A 27,548-nucleotide genomic window follows, 5' to 3' on the forward strand; every position below is an offset into this window, starting at 1 on the left:
TTTATTCTGTGTGACGGAAAGTTGCATATTATTAAAAACATTTTTTTTGAATATGACTACTTTAGAAATTAGTAGACACATGTCCTGTTTATTAATCGCACGCATAATTACAGGTATAAAACACTTACAAAAACGAAATTTATAAAATCCCACGATTAAAAAAAAATACCCAACCATTTATAGGGGATTTTTAATGTAAAGCCCGACAAAAAAAACCATTTTGTAAATGTCAACAAAAGTCTTGTGAAAAAGACACTATTCAGTAACTTCCTCATTAAAAGTTTTAATGCGTGCGTTATAGTTATAGTTTAATAAATTTCACCTTAAAATTCAAAACGGCACTATATAACTTGAAATCGTATTTGCTCACATTGTAACAGAATCATAAGTTAGTTTTTTTTCTGAAGTATTCATTTTAAAACGCATTTCCTTATAGAAAACACTGAACGTCAGTGACTTTACTAACTCTTTTGAATAAATATTTACATATTATATTTTTCGTTCTTTCGGACCACTTGATGTTTAAATTACATTAACGACAACACCCGCAAACACACGCATTACAAATAAATACAAATGTGAAATTAATTTTTAACATTATTTTCACCACTGAGCATTTTATCAGTATTCATTTTTTCGGAAAGAAAGACCGAATCTTATATATCTTAACAAATAGTGAAAAAAAAATATTTAATTGACAAAATGACGCGTGGCAAACAATAATCACAAGACTGGTTTTCAAAAAACTATCAAAAGATTTGCAATAAGACAAATCTGAAGATTTTCATTCGATCTGAATTATCACAACCATAAGACATGTCAGTTCCATTTTCAAAACAACCTTAAGTCTCATTAATACTAAAGTGTTTATCCTTTAAAACTTGCGTCAACTAAATATATTTAACGGGGAGAGGGGTTATTGCTAAACTGAGCTGTCTGAAATATAATAATGACTACAATAAATGATATCCAACGCAAGCGCCTGAATTAACACTTTACAAATTAAAAAAATGCAATGTTAATATGTTGATCCAAATTTTTTGTTCCCTGGTGTACATACTTTGTCTGGATTACTTTCATAACCTATTATGTCTGCGATGCCTGATAATCTCGTCCTACACTTTTGGTCATCTCACACGTATTGATATACCAAAGGTGTAAGCAGTTATTCTGGTGCAGATATTTTGTAGTTTTTTGCAAAATGTCTTAATTTTTATGTATAAATAATGTTTGGTAATTTAAACATTTAACAAAACACTGCATATTAACAAATTTATACATACAACTCAAGGTAAAACAGTTATTTTTATAAAGTATATTGCATTCCTAGAAATCTTTACTTCATTTACTGTTTTATTGCGCCTGTACAAAGAACTTGTTGTTTAAATGCATACAGTTTACCCCCTGCGAATGTTATTTTCATTTAAATTTTAGATCATGTGGTGTTTTTTTTTACCCTTTCAGGTTTGCAGTAATAATCGTGTCTCGAGTTTATAATCTATTTTCTAAAGTCTAAGTACTTGTTGTCAAATATAAAATCTAGACATTTATTGATTTTTATCCTTTACCTTCATTAATTTGTGGATAAAATGAGTAAAAGAAATAAATGTGATAATAGAAAATACACATGTATATGTTTTCCCCCCTGTTGTTGCAACAATTAACATGCTTAATAGCAAACTCCTTAGGATTAATTTTTGATCCGCACCTGACCTAGTAATAGCATCAAGAGTGAAACAGACTATACTATTTAAGCAAAATATTCCTTGAAAATGGCTCGATAAACTAAGTTTTTTGTTAAAGCAAGGTATTGCACACCAAAAGCCTAAAACATGGCTATGATTTTATTAAGTAGCCCAATGTATATTTTGTCAACATCGTGCATAGTGCTTGAACACGAACAATAATTCATTTCTGAAAATCATTGTTTAGTTTAAATAACCGCCAAATGATGAAATAAGACATTTATCTTAATAAATGGTCGTGTTTTAACATAAATCAGAGTAGGGAATGATATATAAACGACCAGTACTTAAACATTTTAAGAATATTATCCGAACACTCATACTTCCGTTTGAAATTTGTCATGAACTGAAATCTCGGGGAAATCTCATTCATTCCAGCACCTCTGGATTTTTTTACATACTTAGCAACGATAAAGCAAACTATCCAAAAACATTCGCAGGGATGAGTTGTGACCACAAAACAAACGGGTAACAACCTGAAAGTCCGTGCGGTCAGAAACACCCATATGAAAATGTCTACGATGTGTTGTGTTCAATTTAACAGCCGCGGTAGAAAGTTAGTTTCAATGCAGAATGTAACTGTTGGAAATGATCTTAGGAAGAAGAAAGAGAACATAAAAACGAAGCATCGGGGGGGGGGGTGCACTGAAGTCTTCAACTCGAACGTGCACGTGGTTCGGTGATAGACCAAAATATAGGCTCCCGATTTGTTTATGTTAGACTTAAGACATATGTGGTTGTCTTAAAAATATGCCAGAATTGACATAGATCTGACAGTTTTGTAAAACAGCTGTGATGAGATTAATCACACATTTCTGTTTTAAGATAGATCTTAGTCCTAAGATAGTTTTGCCAAACGAGTATGGTTTCTTGTGTTTATAGATAAAATTATCCACGAAAAAAGCAAAATTTATATGAAAATTACATAAATACAATACATATATACATGAAAATATACTTGTACAAATATAAACAATAGCAAAACTCGAACACTGTTTACAAAAAAAAAACAACAAAACTATTTATGCAGTACTGTGCTTGTAAGAAGATCTTTTTTTTTTCAAATACAAGTATTCAAAATAACATTATTTACAACTAGTTGTAAAATTCTTTGTTGTTGTTTTTTTTAAACAAGGATAATGTGACAATTTGTTCTCTTGGATTCAAAAAATGCTGATGTAATAAGAGATGTTTAAACTGGGTCTATTATGTCGTATTTGTAGAGCACTGGTTTAAGTTGTACGGTTTAAAAACGTAGAACACCTTTCACGCTGAAGGGAATACCCTATTAAAGCTATAAAGGGAATTTTTAAAAAGAAAAATATTTAAGAATCTTCTATCAAGTTCATATATTATTTTCTGATGCAGTTGGTCTTATTCTATATGTAGCTATGTTTTTCACTTGGACAATTACTCTTTGGTTATTCATATGTAAAGGATTGTAATCTCCATTAAAAATCTTTGCAGTTGCAATGATTCAGATAACCATGATTACTATTCTTGTGGTTCTGAAAATAATATGTGGATTGGTTTCAACAAATAATGAGGTAATCTAAATGAGTTACAAGTATTATTTCTTTTTTTGCATATTGTCATTGATGATAATCGTGATTATAAAAATCTGGTTGTGAATACATGCAATTTTGTTAAAATAATAAATGAAAATGTTCTTTGCATAGGCAAGTTGTCCCGAGTCAACATTTTCAGCTGTGTATGTGCAATCATGTCCCCGAACAGTCGATGAATGGAGAGAAGCAGGCAATAGAAAAAACTGTAAACAAATTGCACATAGTTGCACATCTTTCGAATACCACTGTGTAATAAATGCATGGCAAAATGGAACTCTTGAAGTATGTGCACCAAGCCAACAGATTATTGGTAAAATATCAAGTTTGAAGTGTCATAAATTCGTTCCGTATTTTAGAAAGCAAATGAAATTGAATAACAAAACATAATTACGTTTTCCAGGAAAGGTTTGTGCTGAATTTAACTTTGGAGGAAATAGAATACAGCGGAATGATAACACACAATGTCAAAAATGTCCAGAAGTCTACAATTCTAGTGATGCTTTTAGATGTAAGTATCTTCAAGTGCCTTTCTAAAAACACTGATAATGTTGTTAATGATATGATACATCATATTGATCAGAAGCTAATTTTACTGATTTAAGTTAAGTTCAAAGATTTATGATTGCATCTTGAACAAGTCATATTTTTTAGCTGTGGGAAAATTAATTTTTGAATTTGCCTTGCTTTATAAAAATTAACAAAAAGGGTTAGAGAATTTGTATTATATTTGCAGATCCTGAATGTTATGATAATGTGAAGCGTACGGAAAAGATAAATAAATCACAAAGTACTAAACAGTCACTAGACGTTAGCAGTGATTCCTACACTACACGATACGTATCGATGTCGTCACAGGAAAACGTGTCATTTCATGTAGAAACAAAGCTAAGGTAATTTCTTTAATAGATTAAACAAAACCATTGATCGAAATATCAAGACTACATTTTCTTTCACGCTGTTAAAAGTAAAATGTATGATTATTTCATTGCATGTGCATGTTGTTTTATGACATATGTAATTTGTTAAACAGTGTGGTGATTGGACTGAGCGTTACGGCGTTATTCGTTTTGGTTTTCCTGATTATCCTCCTTGCTTTTCTCTGTATAAGTCGATGTCGACGACAAACCGAAGAAAACCAACAAACGCAAGGTGTATGCTCTGCGTTAAAACCTACGTTTGGTGTAAATTTTTGCAATTTGAGTAATTCCTAACAAGTGATTTTAATGAATGGTTCGACATAAATGATGATGCTATAACATGTGCATGTATATGTTTTTTCAAGGTATATTCCTCATTCCTCACTGTATTTCTTCACGTTTCAACAGCACGACAGGAAAAGGTATAAAATAGCGTGTTTGAGAAAATCTTAAAAAATATTTAGCAACACACAATGTTTGTAGTCCTACATATTTTTTTTTAGGTTGCACAAGAGTCGTCCAAAGCAGCAAGTCTGATGAGGAAAGTAACATGATTTCTGAAGCACAAGAAGAAAAATCCCTCTAAACCATGCACTATTGTATAGAAACATATATGTGGAAAACGTATATAGGTGTATTTTTTATAGTATCAATAAGGATGATATGTTGCCCGATGCTGAAGGCAGATAAATACATTTTACTAAAAGGGTTTCGAGTCACTAACGCTATTATTATGATACCTTCCCCCTCCTAGAAAAAATGAAAAAAGAGCGAATGTGAAATTATCAATGATTTGATAACATTTGTATCAATAAAAAAATCAAGATGTCTAATTCAAATGTCATTATCATTATCCTAACATTTTCAGAATTTTTGTGTTTGGCTATTTGCGCAGGTAGATTAAGGCAACTCCGAGTTAAATGGCCGTCAAAATTATGATCAAGTTCAAAACTGTTTATTTTTATGAAAATGGTGCTGAATATTAATACCAAGTGAATGTGTTCACCAAGATATTTTTCTACTTCGGAATCGATTTGATTTTTGAAGATTCTGTGCCATGGTATCACTTGACAGTTAAAAATAGATCACTTTTACCTTAACAAAAAATCAAAAAGTGTAACACTACCCTGATGTTCATTTGTATGTATGATACGATAATTTGATCGGCAATTAGTTAATTTTAACTAATATTTCTGCTAAAATCATGTTAATTGCATCAAATAAATATTGTCATTATTTATCGGAAACCCTCTCAACTTCTTCAATTTCATTGAAATTACTACGTATTTTTCATTTACAACAACAACAACGCACAGAATTCTTGCAGCACTTTCCAGGTGTTTTAGGTCATACACTTTCGATATTTACCAAATTCATCTTTCATATTATTCGGGGTAGTGTTACACTTTTGCCTTTTTTTGTACACACTGACAGGGGAAAGGCCGGTCAAGCCATATAAATGTCTATCTGCTTACCTTATAACACTCGCTTATAAAACAAAAAATATATGTCTGTTTTATCTTGATTATATCCTTACTGCCACTCACCTAAATCTTGGGTATCTGTATTAAATAAGTCTTATTTTGGCATTGTTTAAACTGCATTCCGATGATTTGTCTCCCGACATTGATTTTCTCTATTAAACTTGCTTGTGAGGCCATCAGTACTAGTGGTAATTTAACATAATACAGAGAAATCGAAGATATGTTCAACTGAAAAAGTTTCTGGTGACATTTAACGCCCTTAATGTTTATAATTTAAACCACAGATAAAGTTAAACATACATATTTCTGATTAAAATATGACATCAAACTGCTTATTGTGACGTCGTATCTATTGGAATAATTTTTACTCAATCGATCGCTGAAAGTTGCCTTATCATACCCACATTGAACGTTGAACTTTACACGAAGATGTAGCGTTATTCATAATTGAATATAATACGTTATATCAAACTTTTATTATTCTATTGGCAGCATTTTTATTTATTGAAGAGATGTATAGTTTTGATAGAGATATAATATTGTACAACCAACTGATAAACTGATAAATTTTAATCAAACAAAAATATCATATCTTTGTATTTTGTATATAGTAAACCCGATATCCTGATATTTCACCTTATTCATATCTTGATATAAATAGGTATCCAGATGAGTCCAGTCATTTGTACAACAAAATGCAAATCGCCCTGATTTCTTAATCTAACCTAGACTGCTTAATGCCATTAAATATCACTGTATATAAGAATAATTACTAAGAGTATAAGTATCACATCCAAGTTGAATTTCTCTGTAATCTCTCCCTCCCCAGGCAAAAATAACAATTACATTGAAATCATAGAAATATGACAGTAAGCTTTATATGCAAATACAGTACCGATCAGACCCAACCTAACACCAGAGTAAACCCCAACTAAACCCCGGGTTTACTTTCTTGGTTTACTCTGGGTTTACTTTTTGAAAATTTTGGTCCACTCCAGGTTTACTTTGGGTTTACTCGGGGTTTACTTTGGGTGTACTCGAAAATTGCTTTTGGAGTCAACTATACGCACTGAAGTGTGAAGCAGACCTGTATTTTATCTTATCATCCTACTGCCTGTAATTCCTGTCCCTTGTATATTTCCGAATACGCATGTAGCGTCTGCTTTCAGGGTATTCTTCTGATCGGGGTTTACTCTCTGTGTCCACTCTGGGTTTACTCGGGGTTTACTCTGGGTCCACTCTAGTAAACCCAGAGTAAACCCAGAAAGTAAACCCAGGGTTTAGTTGGGGTTTACTTTCTGTTAGGTTGGGTCTGATCGGTACTATAATTCTCCAACGATGTAAAAAAGCACTGAGTACAATAACTACTGCACCATTACACTTAGCCGAAAAAGAAATAGCAAGGTGAAGCTTCACGTGGGCGAGTGGTGAAACCTTACCGATTTACCGCTTTACACTGAATAAAAAACCCAGAGTGTGATGTGGGGAATGCATAGCAGATGTCGATAAGTTTTCTTAAATAATCAGTGCAAACCAAACGATAGATTGTTTTTCGTACCTATTCTTCCGATACATTGATAAAAACTGTTATCGTCACATATCATTCGGTTCTAAAGACCAAAAAATTATCTCTTTTTAACATATGAACAATTAATTGCTGAAGTAAAGGTTAAGGAAATAAATTAATTTTTTTTATAAATGAATATGTTCAACTTGTACATGTATGAGTGTGAAGAATGAATGCCTTGAGTAATTACATAAGTGTTACTGTTATGAATTAATATACACAGCTGCAAGTGAAATTTTATTCATTAAATTGCTCACATTGTAGATAAGTAAATATATTATATTTATTGTATATAGGTCAAATTTGGTTCCTCATGATAATGCAGTAAATAAGGATCAATACTCAATTGCATTAATTGTTAACAATATATCCGGTCATTATTGTAAACGATTTTAATGATATTTATTACATTGGTAAATATTTCTGATCATTTGAGAATATTGTTTAAGTATAAATATTTGACTTAACTAAATATATGTTTTGTGAATATCTGTGAAATGTGTGTGTTGTCTTTGTTGTGTGTTTATATGTTTTATGCATGTATTGCTTTAAAGTGATCTACAAAATATTTCAAGTAAGTAAAATAACATACTATTAAAAGCAGTCGAACTCTACAATCGACTTGGTGTTAACATTTAAGACGCATCAAGACCGGTTTACGATATGGACTTTAAAAAAGGAGGAAATTTTACTCTTTAAACCATGCATTGGTTAAAACATATCTTTATACTTGTAGATAATACAAATTTATGACTCATCTCGCCAACTCATAAATGTTCCAGATAAGGGAATACCCTACGCAGTCCATGATTAAATTTTGTAGCTTGATGTTTGTTATTATTATCAATATTATCATTTGCTTTTAAAGAAAGCAGTATCACTCTATCTTCACCAGCATTTACCTAAAAACATTGTCTTGCAAATATTCATACATACTTCATTTGGCTGCTTCTGGTGAAATTTCGGATATTGATTTTGTTTTGGTTGGATTGCAAGTTTCGTTAAACTAGCATTGTAAAGGTATGTTAGCTTCATTGCCCTAATATAATAATTTCAAAACTCAATATCTGTTTACGTAATAATTAAAACTTTTGATCAAAATGTTTTTAATTTACACGGCCAATTCTTAAAAAAAAATTATGAATATATCAATAAAAGTAGCTGTATATATTTTATCACATTTTTCATATTCTATTCTGTAATGTGAAAGTTGAATGTTAAGGAATGAAGATTAAACATACATTCGCACACGGCTTTTTTTCATTTTCTGTGCCTGCTATGTCACAAAATATTTTGTATCAATCTGTTTATAAGAGATGTTATCAAAACTAGGGAGTTTCCTACATGAATATGGCTATGCTGAACACGTTCCTTATTTTCGCTGTTTTTTATATAATTGTTACACTGGCTAAATCTAGAGAGGTGAGATTTTGAAATATTTGGCCTCAAATAAATAATGATCCAATGAGATTATGATTAATTTTTAAAGGTACTTTCAACATTTCACAAAAAATGTTTTTAGCATATAATTTTTCAGACAAGTTGTCCATGGTCAGACCAGGTTGAAAAAGTTGATTCATGTCCACAAACAGCTGTTGAATGGAAAGAAGCAGCCGCTAGGAAAAGCTGTAAAAATATATTGCAAAACTGCTCCTCACTGGAATACCACTGCGTTATTAATGCATGGAAGAACGAAACGATTGAAGTATGCGCACCCAAAGTCCTTATCGTCGGTAATGCATATAAGTACATCCTAATTAAATTCAATTCAATTAGCTATTTCTATCATAAAACGAATCAGATCAAATGTAAATTACCCATTTAAATTAATTATTATTAATTAGTTTTTAAATTAATAATTATTTAGGAAAGGTGTGTGCCGAATTCAATTTTGGAGGAAACAGAATACAGCGGAATCATAATGCAACATGTAAAAAATGCCCCAAAGCATATCACTCCAGTAATGCTTTTATGTGTAAGTATAATTTGCTTTTTATTTTCAATGCTAATTATTGAATGAAGCGGCCGATCTTTACTAAAATCGACTTGACAGGGATTCATTATCATTAATTGACAGACAAAGAATGTTATGAATACGTTGAGAGGTCAAAAGGATTTGATACATCACACAGTAACACAGAATCACCATATGTAAACACACATGCTTACAATAAATTATCTGATCAAGATGATGAACTATTGCCAATGGAGGGTCAGTTTAATCACACGAAGAATGAATCTTCAGTTGCAGGATTTGAATCAAGGTTCGTCCTTTTTCGAATTATATTAAAGCTTCACTTACCGACACAAGTAAACTTACATAATTTACTCGATTTGAATCGGGTTTTTCCACTATAACAATTTAGAAAGTAGTTGTTAGTAACTTTTGTTATTGTTACATTACAGGACCGTGATTGGATTAAGCGTGACGGTAACTGTAACTGTGGTAACTGTATTGATTATCTCCTCTGTATTGCTTCTCATTCGTCGACGGCGAATAAGACATCACGAAGTATACATGCATGTTCAACAGTGAAACGTAAGTACACACACACACTATATATATATATATCTATCTATCTAACTTTCTATATATATATATATATATATATATATATATATATATATATATATATATATATATATATATATATATATATATATATATATATATATATATATATATATATATATAAAGTTGCTTTACTCTTTTTTATACATACAAGTATACATGCATGTTCAACAGTAAAACGTAAGTACACACACACACACACACTATATATATATATATATATATATATATACACCTGACTTATGCATTTGGTAGACCGATTGTATTATTTTATCTTTATTAGGGAGACCAGTAGATTAGGGAGACATATTTTGGTCTCCGTATTATTTTGACCTTGTCTAAAATGTAATTGGCTTATCTTTAAATGAATGAACAGTGTGTCTTTGCCTAAAATGCATCAATGTGTCTATCATTTGACATCCAATAGTTGCCTTTTGTCTATATTTTTTCGTAAAAAGGAATTCAATCTGCCTCCATCGTATAATTAGCAATGACTATTTTTCTGCATTTAGGAGACCAACGAAAACTTGCAATATTGCAAAAAATCTAACATATATAATTTGTTTAGCCTTTAATTATTCTAAATGAACTTGTTTTCAAAATACTTTTTCACTTTTTATGTATAAAGCCTAACTAGAAAAAAAGTCGTTAATTTCTTGACCATGTTTGAACATTTGGCAAGTGCTCTCCGCCATTTGTTCCGAGTACTCTCGGAACGTCTCGGGTTAAAACAATGGACCTTTTAACGCCAGCGTGTTGCCTTTTAGGAATCAAAGCCATTTTATGGTAAGTACTTTTGATAATCCTACTACAATTGAACAAAGAAATGTTTTTATGAAGTTTTTTTTTTTAAATATTCAAATAAAATAGGGCGATAATGTGTGCAACTTGACTATTTTACACCAAATGTTGATTAATCTTCGAGGACATTCGAAACGAAGTTAACAATAAAAGCATGATTTTCATTTCCACTGTACGTTTGATGTAATATGTAATTCAAGGATTTATCAGTACCTTCTCCAGAGCAAAAGTCGTCCCCATTCCCAATTGGAAATAAGTTCACTTCAGCAGCTGTCCAAATTATGATCCCAATTAGTATAGCAGTATTTTTCCCCAACTGGTAAATAGTTCTTATGTTCATTTCTTATCAAAAAATACTTCGTAAAATAACCAGAATGTCCATAAATGTTCAGTATTAACAAATGATTAAACCCATTTAGCAAAACTGCAGTCATAAAAGTTTCCAAACACGCTGTAAACATCGCCAACTTTTAATCCGATTTTCCTCTGTTTTTCTAAAACATCGTTATTTTGTGGTATACAGTACAGTACTGTAAATGGTACATGTTTTTTTTTTTCACACACTAGACTGATATAAAAGTAAAAGGTAAATGTTATGAAATATTTCAAACAGAAAAATACATTCTCAATTTAAAAGGGGACGTTGATAAATTCTTAATAATGTAATACTTTTATGACCAGTGTTGAAGGTGTTTATTTCAGGGAAAAAGACTTGTTCTAATAACTAAATATAGGAATATTATACATATATCTATATTGTGAAGTTAATTAGATTCTATTCAATTAAAGTCTAGCTCTTTGATTTTCCATTATGATAATAAATTCAGAAATCATGATGTATGCAACATATGATTTCTCCCAACTGCATGAAATTGTCGATACAATTTTCCCAATTCCAAAAAAATTGGCATTTTCAAAATAAAAAAAGGCTGAAAAATCCCTGTAATTATATAGCTAGTTTATTGAAAATGGACAGAAAAGTTAACCGAAGAATGTCGCCTTATGTAAATAGATCGACATGAAGAATTTTCTATATTACAGTTATATGTACCAGTAATATTGTTTTAAATTAATTATGTACGGAATGTAGATATATGTACATGTACCCCTTGTTACCTAAATGAATTAAAAGCAAATTAAGATCAGTTGCTCTTTTTCACTTGTATAGTGGAAAGATAGCCGACTATTCTATGTATGAATTGACTTATTATAGGTAAGAAAGTCAGGCCTCGGGATGCTCACCCCACATTTACAATTGTGACCCACACTTACAAATGTGACATCATAGTATCACTCTCGTTTGGCTTTTCGGATATTATCAGGTTTGTAAAATTTTTGGCTTTTGATGATTAATAATAATGTAAACAATGTGTCTGCAGATTCCCGTTGGGCTGAGTGTGATCTGTTGACCAGGCAAAACATGTATGTCTTGATTACACAGCGTTGTGCACAATGTGCTCTTAAGAACATTCAATCCAGAAGCATGACCAATGTAGCAACACTTTTAAAACTACTTGTTGATACTTGTATTAATTTTAATGTTTATGCGCACCCGGGGCGCCCTTCCCCCTGTAACTGTTGATTTATTAGAATAACATGACATGTTTCATACATGATAGCATTAGAAATGGTCGATGGTTGTAAATATTTTGTTGTTTACCAATTTAATGTATGTTCTCACTAGAACATGCACATATGATATATGGTAGACTATTATCACATTCAACTCTCTCTCTCTCTCTCTCTCTCTCTCTCTCTCTCTCTCTCTCTCTCTCTACAGCAACGATTCATCTTATGAACTTTAAAAATCATGCACCTGCACTCTTGCGAGTATACAAAATGTTGTAAAATGTTCGTACTATATATTGTTCGTGCATTGCACTGCGATGATTTGGATCGCATTCAGTCGCGTCTGAATAGTGTGCATGTCCACAATTTTTAAGGAGACTTGATGCAAGCACTAAAACTTTGCCTGTTGCCTAATCCATTTGATTACTCAAAAAATATGTTTTAATTATAAAACAATATCTAATATAGTGATTTACTTACCGTTTTCTTGCAGGAAACACACCTCTTTCGAACCATGTTGATCTACCAAAAGTGATGAAAATGTGTGTTTCTTATGAATTATGAGCAGCATGTTTATTTTGTGCAGACAAACTCATTGGTTGATCGGTTGAACGGAATCACATAAAGCAATGAATTTTAATTTTAATTGATGATAGTTTACCTGCTCATAACCATTCATGATCCGTCCGCATTCAAGTACAGAACTATAGTATACCAGATTTTTATAACAAATTCTTTTAAATTTGTTATACAATTCGCATATTAATGTTATCGATAATATACAAAACATAACAACATACTAATAAAAGCCATTCATCTTATTTTCCTAGTATAAATATATTTTTTCCCCGTGGGTACGAGTTGACTAGTGAAGTCGTACTCAAATATTTGGGTACGAGTTGGTTTGGGTGCGAGTCGGGTTGGGTACGACTTGACTGTAATTCCATGCAACAAATGCGAGACCTCATGCAATATATGAGAGAGCTCGTGCGAATCTAAAACATTCCGATCGCAAAGAGTTGTAAAGTGCTCGTACGCCAATTGTGAATGGGGCTTAATGTAGATGTTTATGAATCCAAAAGTTTTCTTTGCATATAAACAATGCTTTCACACAGGTGCTTGTGGTTTTAATGTAGGTTTTGGAGTTATTAGCACAACCAGTCATGTCAGTGGAGATTTTCTCCTGCAGGAGAAACATTAAAAGGACAGGATGGGGAGGAGAGACTGAAGACAAGCACAGAAAACAAAATATTTATCTATAAATATAATGGAAAAGAACTTCGGTAATACGATTTATACATATTTACATGAAGCTGGAGGTATGTAGCTCCTGATGTAAAAAAAAAAAATGAAGCAACGTTTATCCAAATTTTTTTTTCAGACCAGGAGATACAGACCTGCAGCTAAATGTAATATATTAACATTTATGTATGGCAGTAATGTTTATAGAAATAACTATAAACAATTCTAATTAAGTCAAGCAAAAATACCAGTAATTATATGCTTCTTATTTAAGGTTTGATTTCTTTTTATGTACACTGTAGTATTGATGCTGTCAGGAGTGAACAACCATACATGTATCTGCCAGTTTGTAAATGATGGCAAGGACGATGCAAACTCCACCATAAACTCAGAGTGTTTAATGGAAGGGAATACCTATGATTGTTTGCTAAGAGAGACATTGTGGTTGGGGAAGAGATACTTCATGTATATGACTATGGTTGTGATGGGAAAAGCTTGCGGTGGCGCAGCAAGGTAGGAAAATGGTTGGATTAATTATACACAAAAAATAATTATTAAGAGAGAGTTTAGTGATTTACAATCAGGCTTTGGATATCTTGTTATCTGGCTTTGGTTTTGTTTTTGCATTTTTTCGTACATTGATTTGTTTTAAACTAATCTAAAAAATAGGTTTTTCTCAAGAATTTAAAAAGTATCAGAATAGATAATTTATATGTTTTTATTGAAAAACAAGCCTAAAACTTCTGTTAGTGTTGTTAAATAGGTTAAAAATCGTGATCAATTAATCAGAAGAATTGGTTGTCTCTTGCCATCTGATGATCGGTCAATAATCGAATCGGTAACAAATTATATTAAATTCAATAATATGGGGCACTAAATTTTATGCTATGTATAATCTAAAATATATAAGTGCTATTTTCACTTCCTTTTAAAAGCTTATAAGACTTTTGCTGTATTTTTATTAGGTAGAATGTTGCACATCTTTTGAGATTGAAGAAAACCCCCAGCTCACAACAGTTTTCATTTCATTCAATACAGATTAGAAAACAAAATGATAGGTATAATATTAATCTAATAAACCCAGACTGAGTATAATTGATTATAAAATCTAAAATCGATTATGATAAATCGACAACCTTTTCAACTGATCATTGATTGAAATTCAATCATTGTGACAACACTAGCCCCTGTTCATGTACATGTTTTTACCGGTACTAGTTTTGATTGATTTCAGAAAAGGCTGTGATCCTTTTGATTTTGGTAATGGTTTTGTTAGGTTTTATTTCACTTTATTTTGTTTATAGTTGTTTGATTTTCTTTCAATTTTAACATTATATACGGTTCTTGTGCTGACCTGAATAGATTTATTTTGTTTTCATTATCAAACACTATTAAATTAAAAGCTTGAAAGAGGTGTCCAGTTGTGCAGTGGACAATGCACCTGCTTATCACCACTGCGACCCAAGTTTAATCCCCATGATCGACAGTTGTTGTATATGATAGGGTACATTGGTCGCCTGCTTGGACACGTGGGTTTTCTCCAGTCACCCCAACTTCTTCCCACATCATGACCCACTCGCGCTAACATCCATGCCAACAAAAAGCTATTAATATAAGTCAGTGTGCATTGTGAATCTGTCACTAATGTGGAGGGTCTCCTTTGCAGAACAAAATTGTTTTTTGTTAGATAAATTACAAAATCTGTTTCTGTAGTAAATATGTATATTTTGCAAATTGTTTACAGAATGTACTTCTTGAAAAATATACATTTACATAGAATTATCAGATTTGGTAGGTTAGTTAATTTAAGCATCAATCTGAATTGGAATTCATTTTTCACAGAATATTGGTACAGTCTTGTTTTTGTACCATGGCTGAAAAGTTTGATTTAGTCAGTGGTCTGTTGTCAGATTTATAAAAAAGAAACATCAATTACCAAATGTGGTAAACTAATAATTGATGAATGTTTATGAAAGAAAATTTCATAATTTATAATATTGTTTTAATTTCTTTCAGTTCCCTCTGATGTGGATTCTGACCCATTTAGTGTATCAAACTACTCGCCAAGTTCTGATTCTGAATCAGATGAAAATAAGAAGGTTTTGGGTAATGTTATTATTTAAAGAATAATTTTGCATCTGCAGTCCATTTTCACTTTGCAAAAAATACCTGAAAGAACAAGAGGCTGAGAGCCCAGTCATTTTAATTCAGACTAAAGTAAATCCATTTATATTAACTAGATATACTTTGAAATGTAGTTGTGTATAACAATCTACATGTTGATCTGGTCTCCCTAATGCTGTGATAATGCATAAGATTTACATGATATGAGTGGAATGTACTGGATGTAATATATTTGTAACAGTTATATTTATTTTGTTTAATCATTAGGAATAAAATTTGCAATGATTTAAAAAAGTAAACGTAGAAGCTTGTATTTACAATACAATATATTGGTATTTTTACAGAGTCCACCCCAAATTCATTGAGAGCTAGCCGCAACACAATGGAAAAACAGGGTATCTTGACCCTCAGAGAAAACAGTGAGCATTTTGAAGCAGGTAAATGAATTAAATTCAATGTTGCAATGTTATTATGTTTTTAAGCAAGAAACATTAATACAGTCAGTTGGGTAGCTAGACCTGAAACGAAGTGCATGCTTAAAATGGCAGGGGATGTGGGGGCCACCATGAGGCCCCCAGTGGGTCCAGGACAAAGCCCAGGGGGCGAAAGCCCCTGGAAGCTCATGGATTCTGACGATTTTTAACACCAAAAATTAAAGCAGAAATTGAAAGGAATGCTTACTATTTAAGCCTATTTTTAGGCAGTTAAAATTGTTTTGGCTATAGTTTAGGCATAAAATAAAATCACAAAACTTATTAAAAGTTAAAAGAAGAATTTTTGTTTGACATTTGTCTTTGACCCACTCAAAGCTTTTATTCTTAAGTTCATTTTCACATAGTTTATGGTAATGAATATCTCAATAAAGCTGTGATATTCTATCGGGGAAATTGAAAATGTGTAAAACTAAGTTCAACTGCAAAATAAATAGTTGCCTTTTTAGGTACATGCATTGTGTACTGTTTCTTTAATATGGTACTTTAAGACCATATTGTGTGGCTATATTTGGTGCTTAATACGTCTTTGTTTAGCATTGATTTCGGATAAAGTAGGACCGAGTGACGGAAACGGGCTGATGGAATAACTAAGTATGGACCTTAATACTTGAATTCTTTTTTTATATATTTTTTTTCTTTATTTATTTTTTTACTGATTTTTCCCCCAAATGATGTGCATGCTCAGGCATATAAGCATACATGGTAGCTACGCCACTGGCAGTGTACAATTTACTACTCAAGTCTAAAATTGCTCTTGATCTTGGGGCTTGGTCTCCCTAATGCTGTGATAATGCATTTGATTTCCATGATATGAGTGGAATGTAATGGATGTAATATATTTGTTATACTTATAAGTACATGTATAAGTCATTAGGAATAAGTTTTGCAAAGAGATAAAGAAGTAAACTTAGAAGCATGTATTTATGATACAATATATTGGTACTTTTTTACAGAGCCCACCCCAGTTTCATTGAGATCTAGCTGCAACACAATGGAAAAACAGGACAGCTTGACCCTAAGGTAAAGCAGTGAGCGGAGGTTGACAATGGTTTTCGAGGGGTGTCAATTTCAATAGATACCCTCCCAAACAGGCACTATTCATTTTATTTTACTGAATGTCTTATTTCTAAAGAAAATTTTACTGCTTTTATTTAGAAATGAAGTAAATTCTACAACAAACCGTACGCTCATAATTTAAGCGCATGTAACAGTTCGTTGTGTTACCAATTGCCAAGTGTGTTGCTAACGCTGAGGGTAATAGAACCAATCTAAACCAATCAGATTTCAGTATTTAACATTTAACATGAAAGTATAATAAAATTGTTTGTCTGGTCTCCCTAATGCTGTGATAATGCATTAGATTTCCATGATATTAGTGGAATGTAATGGATGTAATATATTTGTTATATTTATTTTTATTAATCATTAGGAATAAACTTAGCAATGATATAAAGAAGTAAACTTAGAGACTTGAAATTGCAATACAATATATTGGTACTTTTTACAGAGTCCACCCCAAATTCATTGAGATCTAGCCGCAACACAATGGGAAAACGGGACATCTTGACCCACAGAGAAAACACTGAGTATTTTGAACAAGGTAAATGAATTAAACTAAATGTTGCAATGTTATTATGTGATCCTGGGGCTTGGTCTCCTTAATGCTGGGATAATGTATTTGATTTCCATGATATGAGTGGAATGTAATGGATGTACCGGTAATATATTTGTAATATTTATTTTAATTAGTCATAAGGAATAAAATTTGCAATGATTTAAAAAGTAAATGTTGAAGCTTGTATTTACAATGCAATATATTAGTACTTTTATACAGAGTCCACCACAGATTTATTGAGAGCTAGCTGCAACGCAATGGAAAAACAGGACATCTTGAACCTCAGAGAAAACAGTGAGCATTTTGAACAAAGTAAATGAATTAGAATCAAAGTTGCAACGTTATTATGTATAACAATTAACATGTTTGTCTGGTCTCCCTAATGCTGTGATAATGCATTTGATTTCCATGATATGAGTGGAATGTAATGGATGTAATAAATTCTCCTATATGTAATAATATTCCTAAATATAAATACATTGTGTTAGAGTAAAATCCCAAGAGATCCGAATATCAACATGGTGTGTAATTTTGAAGCGAGCAAAAAAGTGTTGATTCCTTCAATAATATGAATTAAATATTTAGATGAAAAGTATTTACAGCCTCAGAATGGTTTGTTATGAATAATTTGACTGTTATTTTCAATACAACTTCATTATTTTTCTCAAAAATCGATTCGGAGCGATTCTGCAATTTTCTGCTACATTACGGGTATATGGGAGGCATTCCTGTCAGATTATTATAACTAAGCAGAGTGTAGTGAAATTAATAGCATTATTGTAGGCTTAAAGCTTGGTTCTGTAATTGTAAACAATACGGTGCGTCGATGTAGTGAATGTCCGATATCATATGCAATGTCAACCCGTGCACGCACGGGTCAAAGTCTAGTAAGAATAATTAATTTTGACTTGTGAAAGAAAGTAATCATTTTAAGATTGATAAAGCCACAAAAGGGGCAACTGTTTCTTTAAAAGATTTCTTGTTTTAAACTTTATTTATGCAATAACGATTCTTTGATCTTTTGCAGTTCCATACCATTGTTTTCCCTCTCTCAGTTCCTGTGATGAAAGAAGTCAACTTGATAGGTTTGTTTCAATCTATTTTGTGAATGTTTTTCTTGTTTGATAATAGGATAGTCATACATATGTAGCTGCAACAATGTAGCCCTCTCCGATTTTTTATAACTGATGTTTACTCCCCCCCCCTCCCCCCAAAAAAAAACAAAAAAAAAAAAACCAGGAGAGGGCTACATTATTGCAGCTAGGTGTTAGGCTTCTGGCTTTTGAATGACAATGTATAGATGGAGTTATTTCCTTGTGACTTGTGACAGAGGCTGTAGTGCACAATTCCATTTGACTTTCAAGAAATGTTCAGATAGTAATGAAAATGTAAAGTGTTTAATAACATTTGCTGAGTACCACTTTCAATACTGTAAAAGGGATTATTTACATGTAAGGGAAAATTTACACTTAAGCTTAAAACTGGGTAAAATACCCCCACATTTGCATATGGGCAGTGCTTTAGTGTGGTAAATCACTGTGTATGTATTTCTTTTTCTTTTTTCTTCATTAAATAATTTTTGTATTTGTATACATTTTTGAAATTTTATCTAAAAGGGTGAGTGTCGGAGTTACATGTGCACAATCCTAAAGGTCCAAGTACAGCACCTGAATCACATGTGACTGAAGAAGATTTGATGTCCAAACCCTGCGAGAGTGGAAATGCAAATGCATCGGATGTTACACCACAAGGTGATCAGTCTTTTTTTTTATTTGTGTGAATCTGTGTGTGGTAGTGGTGGGGGGGGGGGGGGGGGGGTAATAGAAGTCATATTATTGAAATGATAAAAACTTTTCTCAATAATTTTCTTTCTCTCTTTAAGATGACAATGGTACATTGATTTGCATCGTTTAATAATTAAAACCCATCCATAATGTTTGCTCTTTTCATTACGTTTTATGCATGCCTGTCCTTAGTATTTGCAAAGTAAGATATTCATGATATTGTTATTACAGAGTGCTTCTTTGAGATCGAAGATGATAATGGAACTAAAGTTCTTGCAAGCCCAGTTGCAGCCAAGAAGACTAAAAGCAGCTCAGGTGATATATCTTTGTTGCTTGGTCTATCTATCCACAATTTGATGAATTAGCAATTTTTAGGTCACCTGAGTTTATTGCAATCCGTTTTCGTCCGTTATCGTGCATCGTGCCTTAACAATTTTACATTTTTAACTTCTTCTTAAAAACTACAGGGCTGATTATTACCATTTTTGATGTGAGGCATCTCTATGGTGAGAGGAATCTAAATTGTAAAATTCATGGCTCTACTACCCCTGGGGCGCCACATGTGGGGCCAAATTTGCAAAAAAAGAGCCAAATTTTAAAAAATATTCTTCTCTATTCCCACACATGTTAGGAAAAAACTGGTTGCATAGTTATAATGTCCATGAAGCCCTCTACATAAATTGTGAAATTCATGGCCCCTGGGTCAGGGGTTCAGACTCTAGAATGGGGCCAGTATGGCCATATAGTATATATGTATTTAATCTTAGAAAATCTTCTTCTCTACCCCATATATATTTGTTAAAACTAAATGCATGATTATGATGTCCATATTGTGAAATTCATGACCCCTGGGTCAGTGGTTCAGGCTCTAGGGTGGGGCCAATATGGCCATATAGTAAAAATGTATTAAATCTTAGAAAATCTTCTTTTCTACTCCCATATAAATATATATATATATATCTGGTTATAAAGTCCATGAAGCCCTCTACCAAAATTGTGAAATTTATGACCCCCGGGTCAGGGGTTCAGGCTCTAGGGTGGGGCCAATATGGCCATATAGTAAAATGTTTTAAATCTTAAAAAATCTTCTTCTCTACTCCCACACATGTGGGCAAAAAACTGAATACATGGTTACGATTTCCACTAACTCCTCTACCTAAATTGTAAAATTCATGGCCCCTGGGTCAGGGGTTCAGGACATGAGGGGGGAGGCAATATAGTGTTAATGCATATAATGTTATAACATTTTCTTCTCTATTCTCACACATCTGTATAAAAAACTGACCTATAATTATGTTTACCAGGAAGTCCTCTACTGAAATTTTAATTTTCATGTCCCCTGGAGTATGGGTTTTAACTCTAGGGCAGGGCCAAAATGGATGTATAGGTGTTATTGCATATAATGTTAAAAAATTATCCTTTTTACTCCCACATGTACACACCTGAAAGGAAACTGAATTCATGATTTTGTAGACCCGATCTTTTAAGTTTTTTGCCAAAATTGTAGGTTTCACAGTTCTTTTTGAAAGATTTCAGGCAGGGAGGTGGCCGTCATTACTAATTTATAATTTTTCTACTCCAGAATAAAACCTAATTAATTAAATGCATATATGAGACTCCTCGACAAGTTTGTGTATGGGTTATATGCTACTCAAGTGACCGTTACAGGAATAGAAACAAATTTCTCATGGAGATTTATAATGTGAAATGTTTACATCTTTTCACCATTCGGAACCCACTTGAAATACCTCATACAATTTTTCAATTATGTCATCCAGGCTATTTCATGGCCGATGCAATGCAAAATCCCTATAGGCTTTCTATTTTGGGTTGTGTATTGAAGCTAAAGCGGTAGAGGGGGCATTTCAAAACAGATAATCTTGACATATAAGTGGATGAATGTAGTTCGAGCATGAATGTATTTATGAAAATCAAAATATTCAGCAAGAAGTAGTGGAAGCAAAAACCATACAGAGTATGGTATGCCTTGAATCAATACATAGGTATTATCCTTTTTACATGAATATGTAACAATATAATAATTCTGATTGTTCATATTATTTTTAAAATCTTTTCAAGGTAAAAGAGAAATCCAGGAGTTTTTGGAAAAACATGAAATGTATTCATTGGAACGGCTTGATGAGAGGACCAAATTTTTGAAGATTAGATCTAAAATCTTCAACGAGAGAAAAACAACAAGACTTAGGACATTTAAAAAATTAAATGAAATGAAATCAATGAAAAAGCAAACATAATTCTCATCATTTTACATATAATGTAACTGTAATGTAACAACAAGACGTAGGGCATGTATGATAATTTATTTTTAGCTCACCGAGACGAAGTTCTGGGGAACTTATGCTATACTGCTTGCGTTGGCGTCCGGACCTGGTAAAAGTTTTTGTTGCAGGTCCTTTATCTTAGTTATTTCTTGTCCTATCTTCACCAAACTTGCATGGATGATGCATCTGGACCTTTTTATGAACTTGAAAAACTTGGATGCTGAATCTGGGCAATGAATTTTAGATGCTGGAGGTTAAGGTTTTTGGAACAGGTTAAAGTTTTTGGTGCAGGTGGCCTTTGATAGCAATTTCTAAATTACTACTGATCCAAACTTGCATGGATGATGCATCTTAAGATACTGATGCACCTGAAAGGCTTGTATGCTGAATCTTAGCCATAGGTTTCGGATGCTGGATGAGGTTATGTTTTTTGGAACAGGTCATATATTAAATTTATTTAGTACTATTTCAAACTTGCATAGTTGATTTAACTATAATATAAATGAATTGCAAAGGTAGCTTCAGATGCAGAGCCTGATCTTCATAATCAAGGATGCTAAAAATATATCTTAGTAATGACTGGTCCTAACTTAACCAAACTTGAATTGATGATGCGTCTTATGATACTGATGCATCTGGCAGGCTTGAATGCCGAATCTGAGTCATAGGTTTTGGATGCTGGATGAGGTTTAGTTATTTTGGAACAGGTCACATGATTTATAGACAATAGCTTGCATAGTTAATTTAACTATAATATAAATGAATCATAGAGGTTGCTTCAGTTTCAGATCCTGATCTCTATTATCAAGGATGTTTAAAAAGAATATCCTACCTCACTCTAACCTGATTGATAGATGTGTTTGTTGTTAAATGATATAACATGATTCATATGATATAGTATTGTCAGATTTGATACACTATTATTTTATATGATACAATGTTATATCATATATTATATTATAAAAAGTTAGTAGGATATTGTATCAATATTTTTGTGCATAATGATATGATATTGTATCATTATATTGTAATGTAAAGTATTTTTTATTATGATGCAATGTTGTATAAAATGATAATGTATTATATACTATTTTATCACATGCTATTGTTTCATATTATATTGCCATATTTAATATGGTATAATATGATACAATATTGTATTGTAATATATAATATCTTATCACATGATATGATATTGTATAAAATGATGTTGGTTTATATAATATATTATTTTATCACATGAAATAGTATTATTTGATATTGGAATATATAATATTGTAACATATGATACGATAATGTATAAAGTGATATTGTATTATATAATATATTACTGTATCACATGATATTGTATCATATGATTTGATACAATGTTGAATCAAGTTATATTGTATCTTATGATACAATATCATATTATGTATCAAATATGATATAATATCATACAATATCATACTTAAGTATACAATATAATATAATGTGTTACAAAATTGTGATGTATTATGTGATATGACATTGTATCATATATTATGATATTGTATTATGTGATCAAATGCAATAATGTATTTAACATGACACTATGTCATATCATATGTTACAATATCATATTGCATCATTATTTATTACAGTATTTTATTTTTATTATTATATGTGTGTATCTTAATGTTAATATATGAAATGAACATATGATTATTATCCAATTTTTTAACATATGATATAGTAATATGATATTGTTTCGAAACAGTATCCATAGATATCCAAGATCATTAACTATGATTTTCAGGTAATATGATAAAGGTGGTCTCATAAAGGTGATGCTTTATAAAGGTGATGCCTCGTCTCGGTGCTTTGTAATCTGTGATTACCTTTGTTTCTTATAAGGCAAGAAAGTGGCCCCTAAACGTGATATGTATTGCAGACGACATCCTAATGTCTTTATGTTTGAAAATTTTGAATTTTTTTTAAGCTGCATAATCCTGTTCGTCCTTTAATATTTTTTTTGCCATGCATTTGATCAGTCATTTTTGCTCCCAGAGTAACTTTTAAACTTTGTCAATTTCTTACATGTGTACTTATTATCAATGTTATTCATTAACATTTCTTAATGAATGGTTCATTCAATACGTGATCTTTGATCACCTTTTTTTATTGTTATATATGAATTATGAAGAATATTAAGTAAATCAATTTTAAAAGCTTTATTTTCTTGAAATGTATGAAATTTAAAATATGAAGGTTGAAAATAGATTATGAATATTTTGATTTCATAAATTTACAGATCCTTACATACATGATTTTGTTGCACAGAAAAAAATGAAACTGTTGTAATTGAACTGCAAGTTCACCAAAATAATGGACATGTTATGTACACTGAATTTTGAATGGAAATGATTGCTCTATTAATAAATTTGAAATGATTAATTGTTTAAACTTTCAAAATTGAACTAATGTTTACACCCTGGTCCATAAATTATAAATGAAATCTATTTGAAAATAGTTTTGATGATTAGTAAAGTTTGTTCATGAACTTGAAATGTTTTTTTTTTTCATTTATTAATGTGAAATTCTAAAACACATTAGGATACATGTAGAATGGATTGAATTGAGAAGATAATCTTCAGTAGGGACGCAAATTTAAAATGCTACATATTTTCCCCATTTTCGCAAATTTCGTGACATGCGAAAAAAAAACCGGACAGTGAAAATTAAAGGGCTTGCAAATCACGAATGTTATGGTTAAAAAAAAAGAATGGTCTACCTAAACCCTAATTAAGTAATATTAATAAAAATGTATTATCGGTATCCCATAGCCGCATAAGACAGTAGCAAAATATTAGAGGGACAATATAGTATATTTTTAAGGGCTAATAGTAATGAAAAATTAAAACAGATGTGAGATTATTGCCATTCCACAGACCTCTAAATGACCATCTATGAATATTAAAAGTCCACACCATCAACTATGTGAGATATTAACAAAGCTTACATATACATGCACATGTACACAGTGACCTTGCAGTATATCTTAATTCTATGTTGCGTGGCGATAAAAAATGAATGAGCACTTGCAAATCAGGAAAATTATGGGAAAAAAGAATGGTCTACTTAAGCCATAAAAAATATATATGAAAATATATGCACGGTCTCCTTAAGCCTTATGAGAGAGTAACAAAATATAAAGGAGACCATTTTTGCTGTATTTTTTTAAGGACAAGATATATTGAAAAATTAAAACACATGTAAAGTTATTTGAATCTTGAAGACCTCTAAATGACTATTTGCAATAAAAAATATGCACATATAAAAATTTTGTATATTGTCTCCCTAAACTACATTTTAGGGTATGGTCTCCTCAATGCCTAAATCAGATTTATATATATATATATATATATATATATATATATATATATATATATATATATATATATATATATATATATATATATATATATATATATATATATATATATATAAAGTGTCTTTGCTTTTTTTTTTTAAATTCCTTGACTTCAAATGGCTCTCTTTTATAGGTTTGTTTTTTACTCGCTGTTGTGATAGATGTAAAACAAGCAACGATATACATTATACGTGTATTTAATGTAAAAACAACGGCTTAAGTGAAAATTTAATGGATTTCAATTTATTTATTTATTTAATTTACAATGTTATTTTGAAATTATGTTTCATGTTTATCATGTTTTCAACAACAACTACATGTACACATGGTGTAGTTTTTAATTTTTTTTAAGGTCACTTACAAGAGGACTATAGATCAGAGGACCACCTTTTGACGACAGATGACTAAGATGTTTAACATGGAATATGCATTGAAATATTGTTTTAAAAAAAGTTTACAAGCAAATGATCTCATATTTTCATATGAATTAAAATGATCTCATATTTTTATCTGAATTAAAATGCTCATCAGAAGCGTCAAATCACATTTACTCAATGAATGCAGCTTTGTACATGTAAGTTAAATATTCAGTTATATTTTATATGTGTTTTTATTATGTAATTTTGATGTGGTAGCATAAAATATGGTTATTTGTTCAATAATCGACAACGTGTATTACTTAGATTAGATATTCTCTATTTTGTTCTTTTATCAGCATTTACATTCATAAATAATAATATAAATAATGTAGTTTATATTCTTGTTCAAATAAAGACAAAGACAAAAAAGTCTGAATTTGTCAGCTATTAAAGTTATACATTGCTGAAACAGTTTTATGTAATATAAATAAATGGGCTCTTCTTTGGTCCAATGAAGTTTTATTTTGAAATAATAACATAAAAGTTATACATGTATGTATGAATTATTCTGTTTTAAGTTTTATTTTGTTTTAAATTTGCTAGCTGTCACAACTTTTGTTAGATACAAATGCACATTACATACACAACTGTTTTGAAATGTATCATCGTTAACCTTTAGAGATTTTTCAATGTTTAAGATAAAACAGTATAATAAAGTAGCATAGTGTATTTTGCGTTTGATCATGATTGCCGATTGTTATCACTTAAATGAAAGCTTGTTTTAAAGTGGTTTGCTGAAATAGTCTTGCATTTCTAATGTTTAAATCTCTTTTCAATGGAAAAAAAAAGTTTATAAAATGTGCACAGAAGAAGACAACTGAGATTAAAATGATTTTTAACTTTCACAGTGTTGAATGATGTAACTTTAAAATGTGTATGTTTACATTTAGATATTAAAAAATATAAACATATTTCTTATTTCTATGTCACACCTAATCGGGGACACTTATCAAATCTCGGTCGTTTGTGAATGAAGTTTGATTTACGACGTGCAGATAATGCGTGGGAAAATTAAAGGGATTCATGTTCGTCCTTGACCGTTATCCATGAATCGTCGTTTTAGTTTAAATTTTGTTATTAGACCGAAGTAAAGACCGATGTACTAAACGCATCGTTCGATTTAAAGATAAAGAGAGAACCAGTTCAGATACATATATTCATATATACATGTGACTTCAATGAATCAACATTTGAAGGAAAGAAACAAAAAGAAATATAGGATCTGGATTAGTGTTTGTTAAAAATATGCATTTGGTAATGTCTTACTGCTCTCTCCAAAGCTTGCACAGATAACATAAAACCTCATGCTGAGAGAGAGAGAGAGAGAGAGAGAGAGAGAGAGAGAGAGAGAGAGAGAGAGAGAGAGAGAGAGAGTATTAACTTACGGTAACTTTAAATCTTTTAATCATACCAAGTTGTGCTAAGTATTGAACTATGCCACATCTGAATACGTGTTTCTATGTCCATGCTTATTTTGGTCAATAGGTAGGAAAACTTATCAATTTCAAGATTGTGTGTCCCTCCTTCCCCCAAAATATCAATAGATGACTGGTTTTCAAACACGATTAGGCTCTTGTTAATCAAGGTACATGATTTGTCTACAGAGATACTTTTTATCTTTCTCTCTGTTGCAAAAGAAATACATTTTGTTTATTCTATACTTATGTTGACCTAAAATAGAAAAAGGAAAATTTCATTTTTTTATTATATCATTGACAATACAATTAATGTTGTTTTAAACAGTGAATGTTCTGAGGAGGATTTACACATGCAGTGCATGGCAAATCTATTGTAGCGCTTAGTACTCGTATAAAGTATGCAAAAATTGTATTTGTGTCTCTTAATTTTAATTCATGTCGATGTTGAGAAATAAAAAAAGGTATCCTTACGTTGTTTATATGCTACCTTATTAACAACTCTAAAAAAGACAGCATCATTTTACAAGTTCAATATGATTGTGTTATGCAAGTCATA

The 27,548-nt window shown here is 31.3% G+C and overlaps 2 protein-coding genes and 1 pseudogene across 2 annotated transcripts; all 3 read left to right on the forward strand.

Moving 5' to 3' along the window:
• The first annotated feature begins 3,232 nt into the window (after window positions 1-3,232).
• LOC128185154 (uncharacterized) lies at window positions 3,233-4,888 on the forward strand. Its single transcript, XM_052854826.1, has 7 exons — window positions 3,233-3,292; window positions 3,425-3,623; window positions 3,714-3,821; window positions 4,047-4,203; window positions 4,344-4,462; window positions 4,596-4,652; window positions 4,734-4,888. Exons 1-7 carry the CDS (start codon window positions 3,233-3,235, stop codon window positions 4,814-4,816), a joined length of 783 nt encoding a protein of 260 aa, XP_052710786.1. The 3' UTR covers window positions 4,817-4,888.
• A 3,210-nt stretch (window positions 4,889-8,098) lies between these two features.
• On the forward strand, window positions 8,099-26,483 carry LOC128183380 (uncharacterized). Its single transcript, XM_052852369.1, has 7 exons — window positions 8,099-8,301; window positions 8,614-8,703; window positions 8,819-9,014; window positions 9,149-9,256; window positions 9,359-9,545; window positions 9,688-9,820; window positions 25,508-26,483. The coding sequence occupies exons 2-6, from the start codon at window positions 8,626-8,628 to the stop codon at window positions 9,815-9,817; spliced, it is 699 nt and encodes a 232-aa protein (XP_052708329.1). The 5' UTR covers window positions 8,099-8,301; window positions 8,614-8,625; the 3' UTR covers window positions 9,818-9,820; window positions 25,508-26,483.
• On the forward strand, window positions 10,683-19,799 carry LOC128183395 (uncharacterized; annotated as a pseudogene).
• Window positions 26,484-27,548: the final 1,065 nt, after the last annotated feature.

The sequence above is a fragment of the Crassostrea angulata genome, chromosome 5 (genome assembly GCF_025612915.1).
Source record: "Crassostrea angulata isolate pt1a10 chromosome 5, ASM2561291v2, whole genome shotgun sequence".
Lineage (NCBI taxonomy): Eukaryota > Metazoa > Mollusca > Bivalvia > Ostreida > Ostreidae > Magallana > Magallana angulata.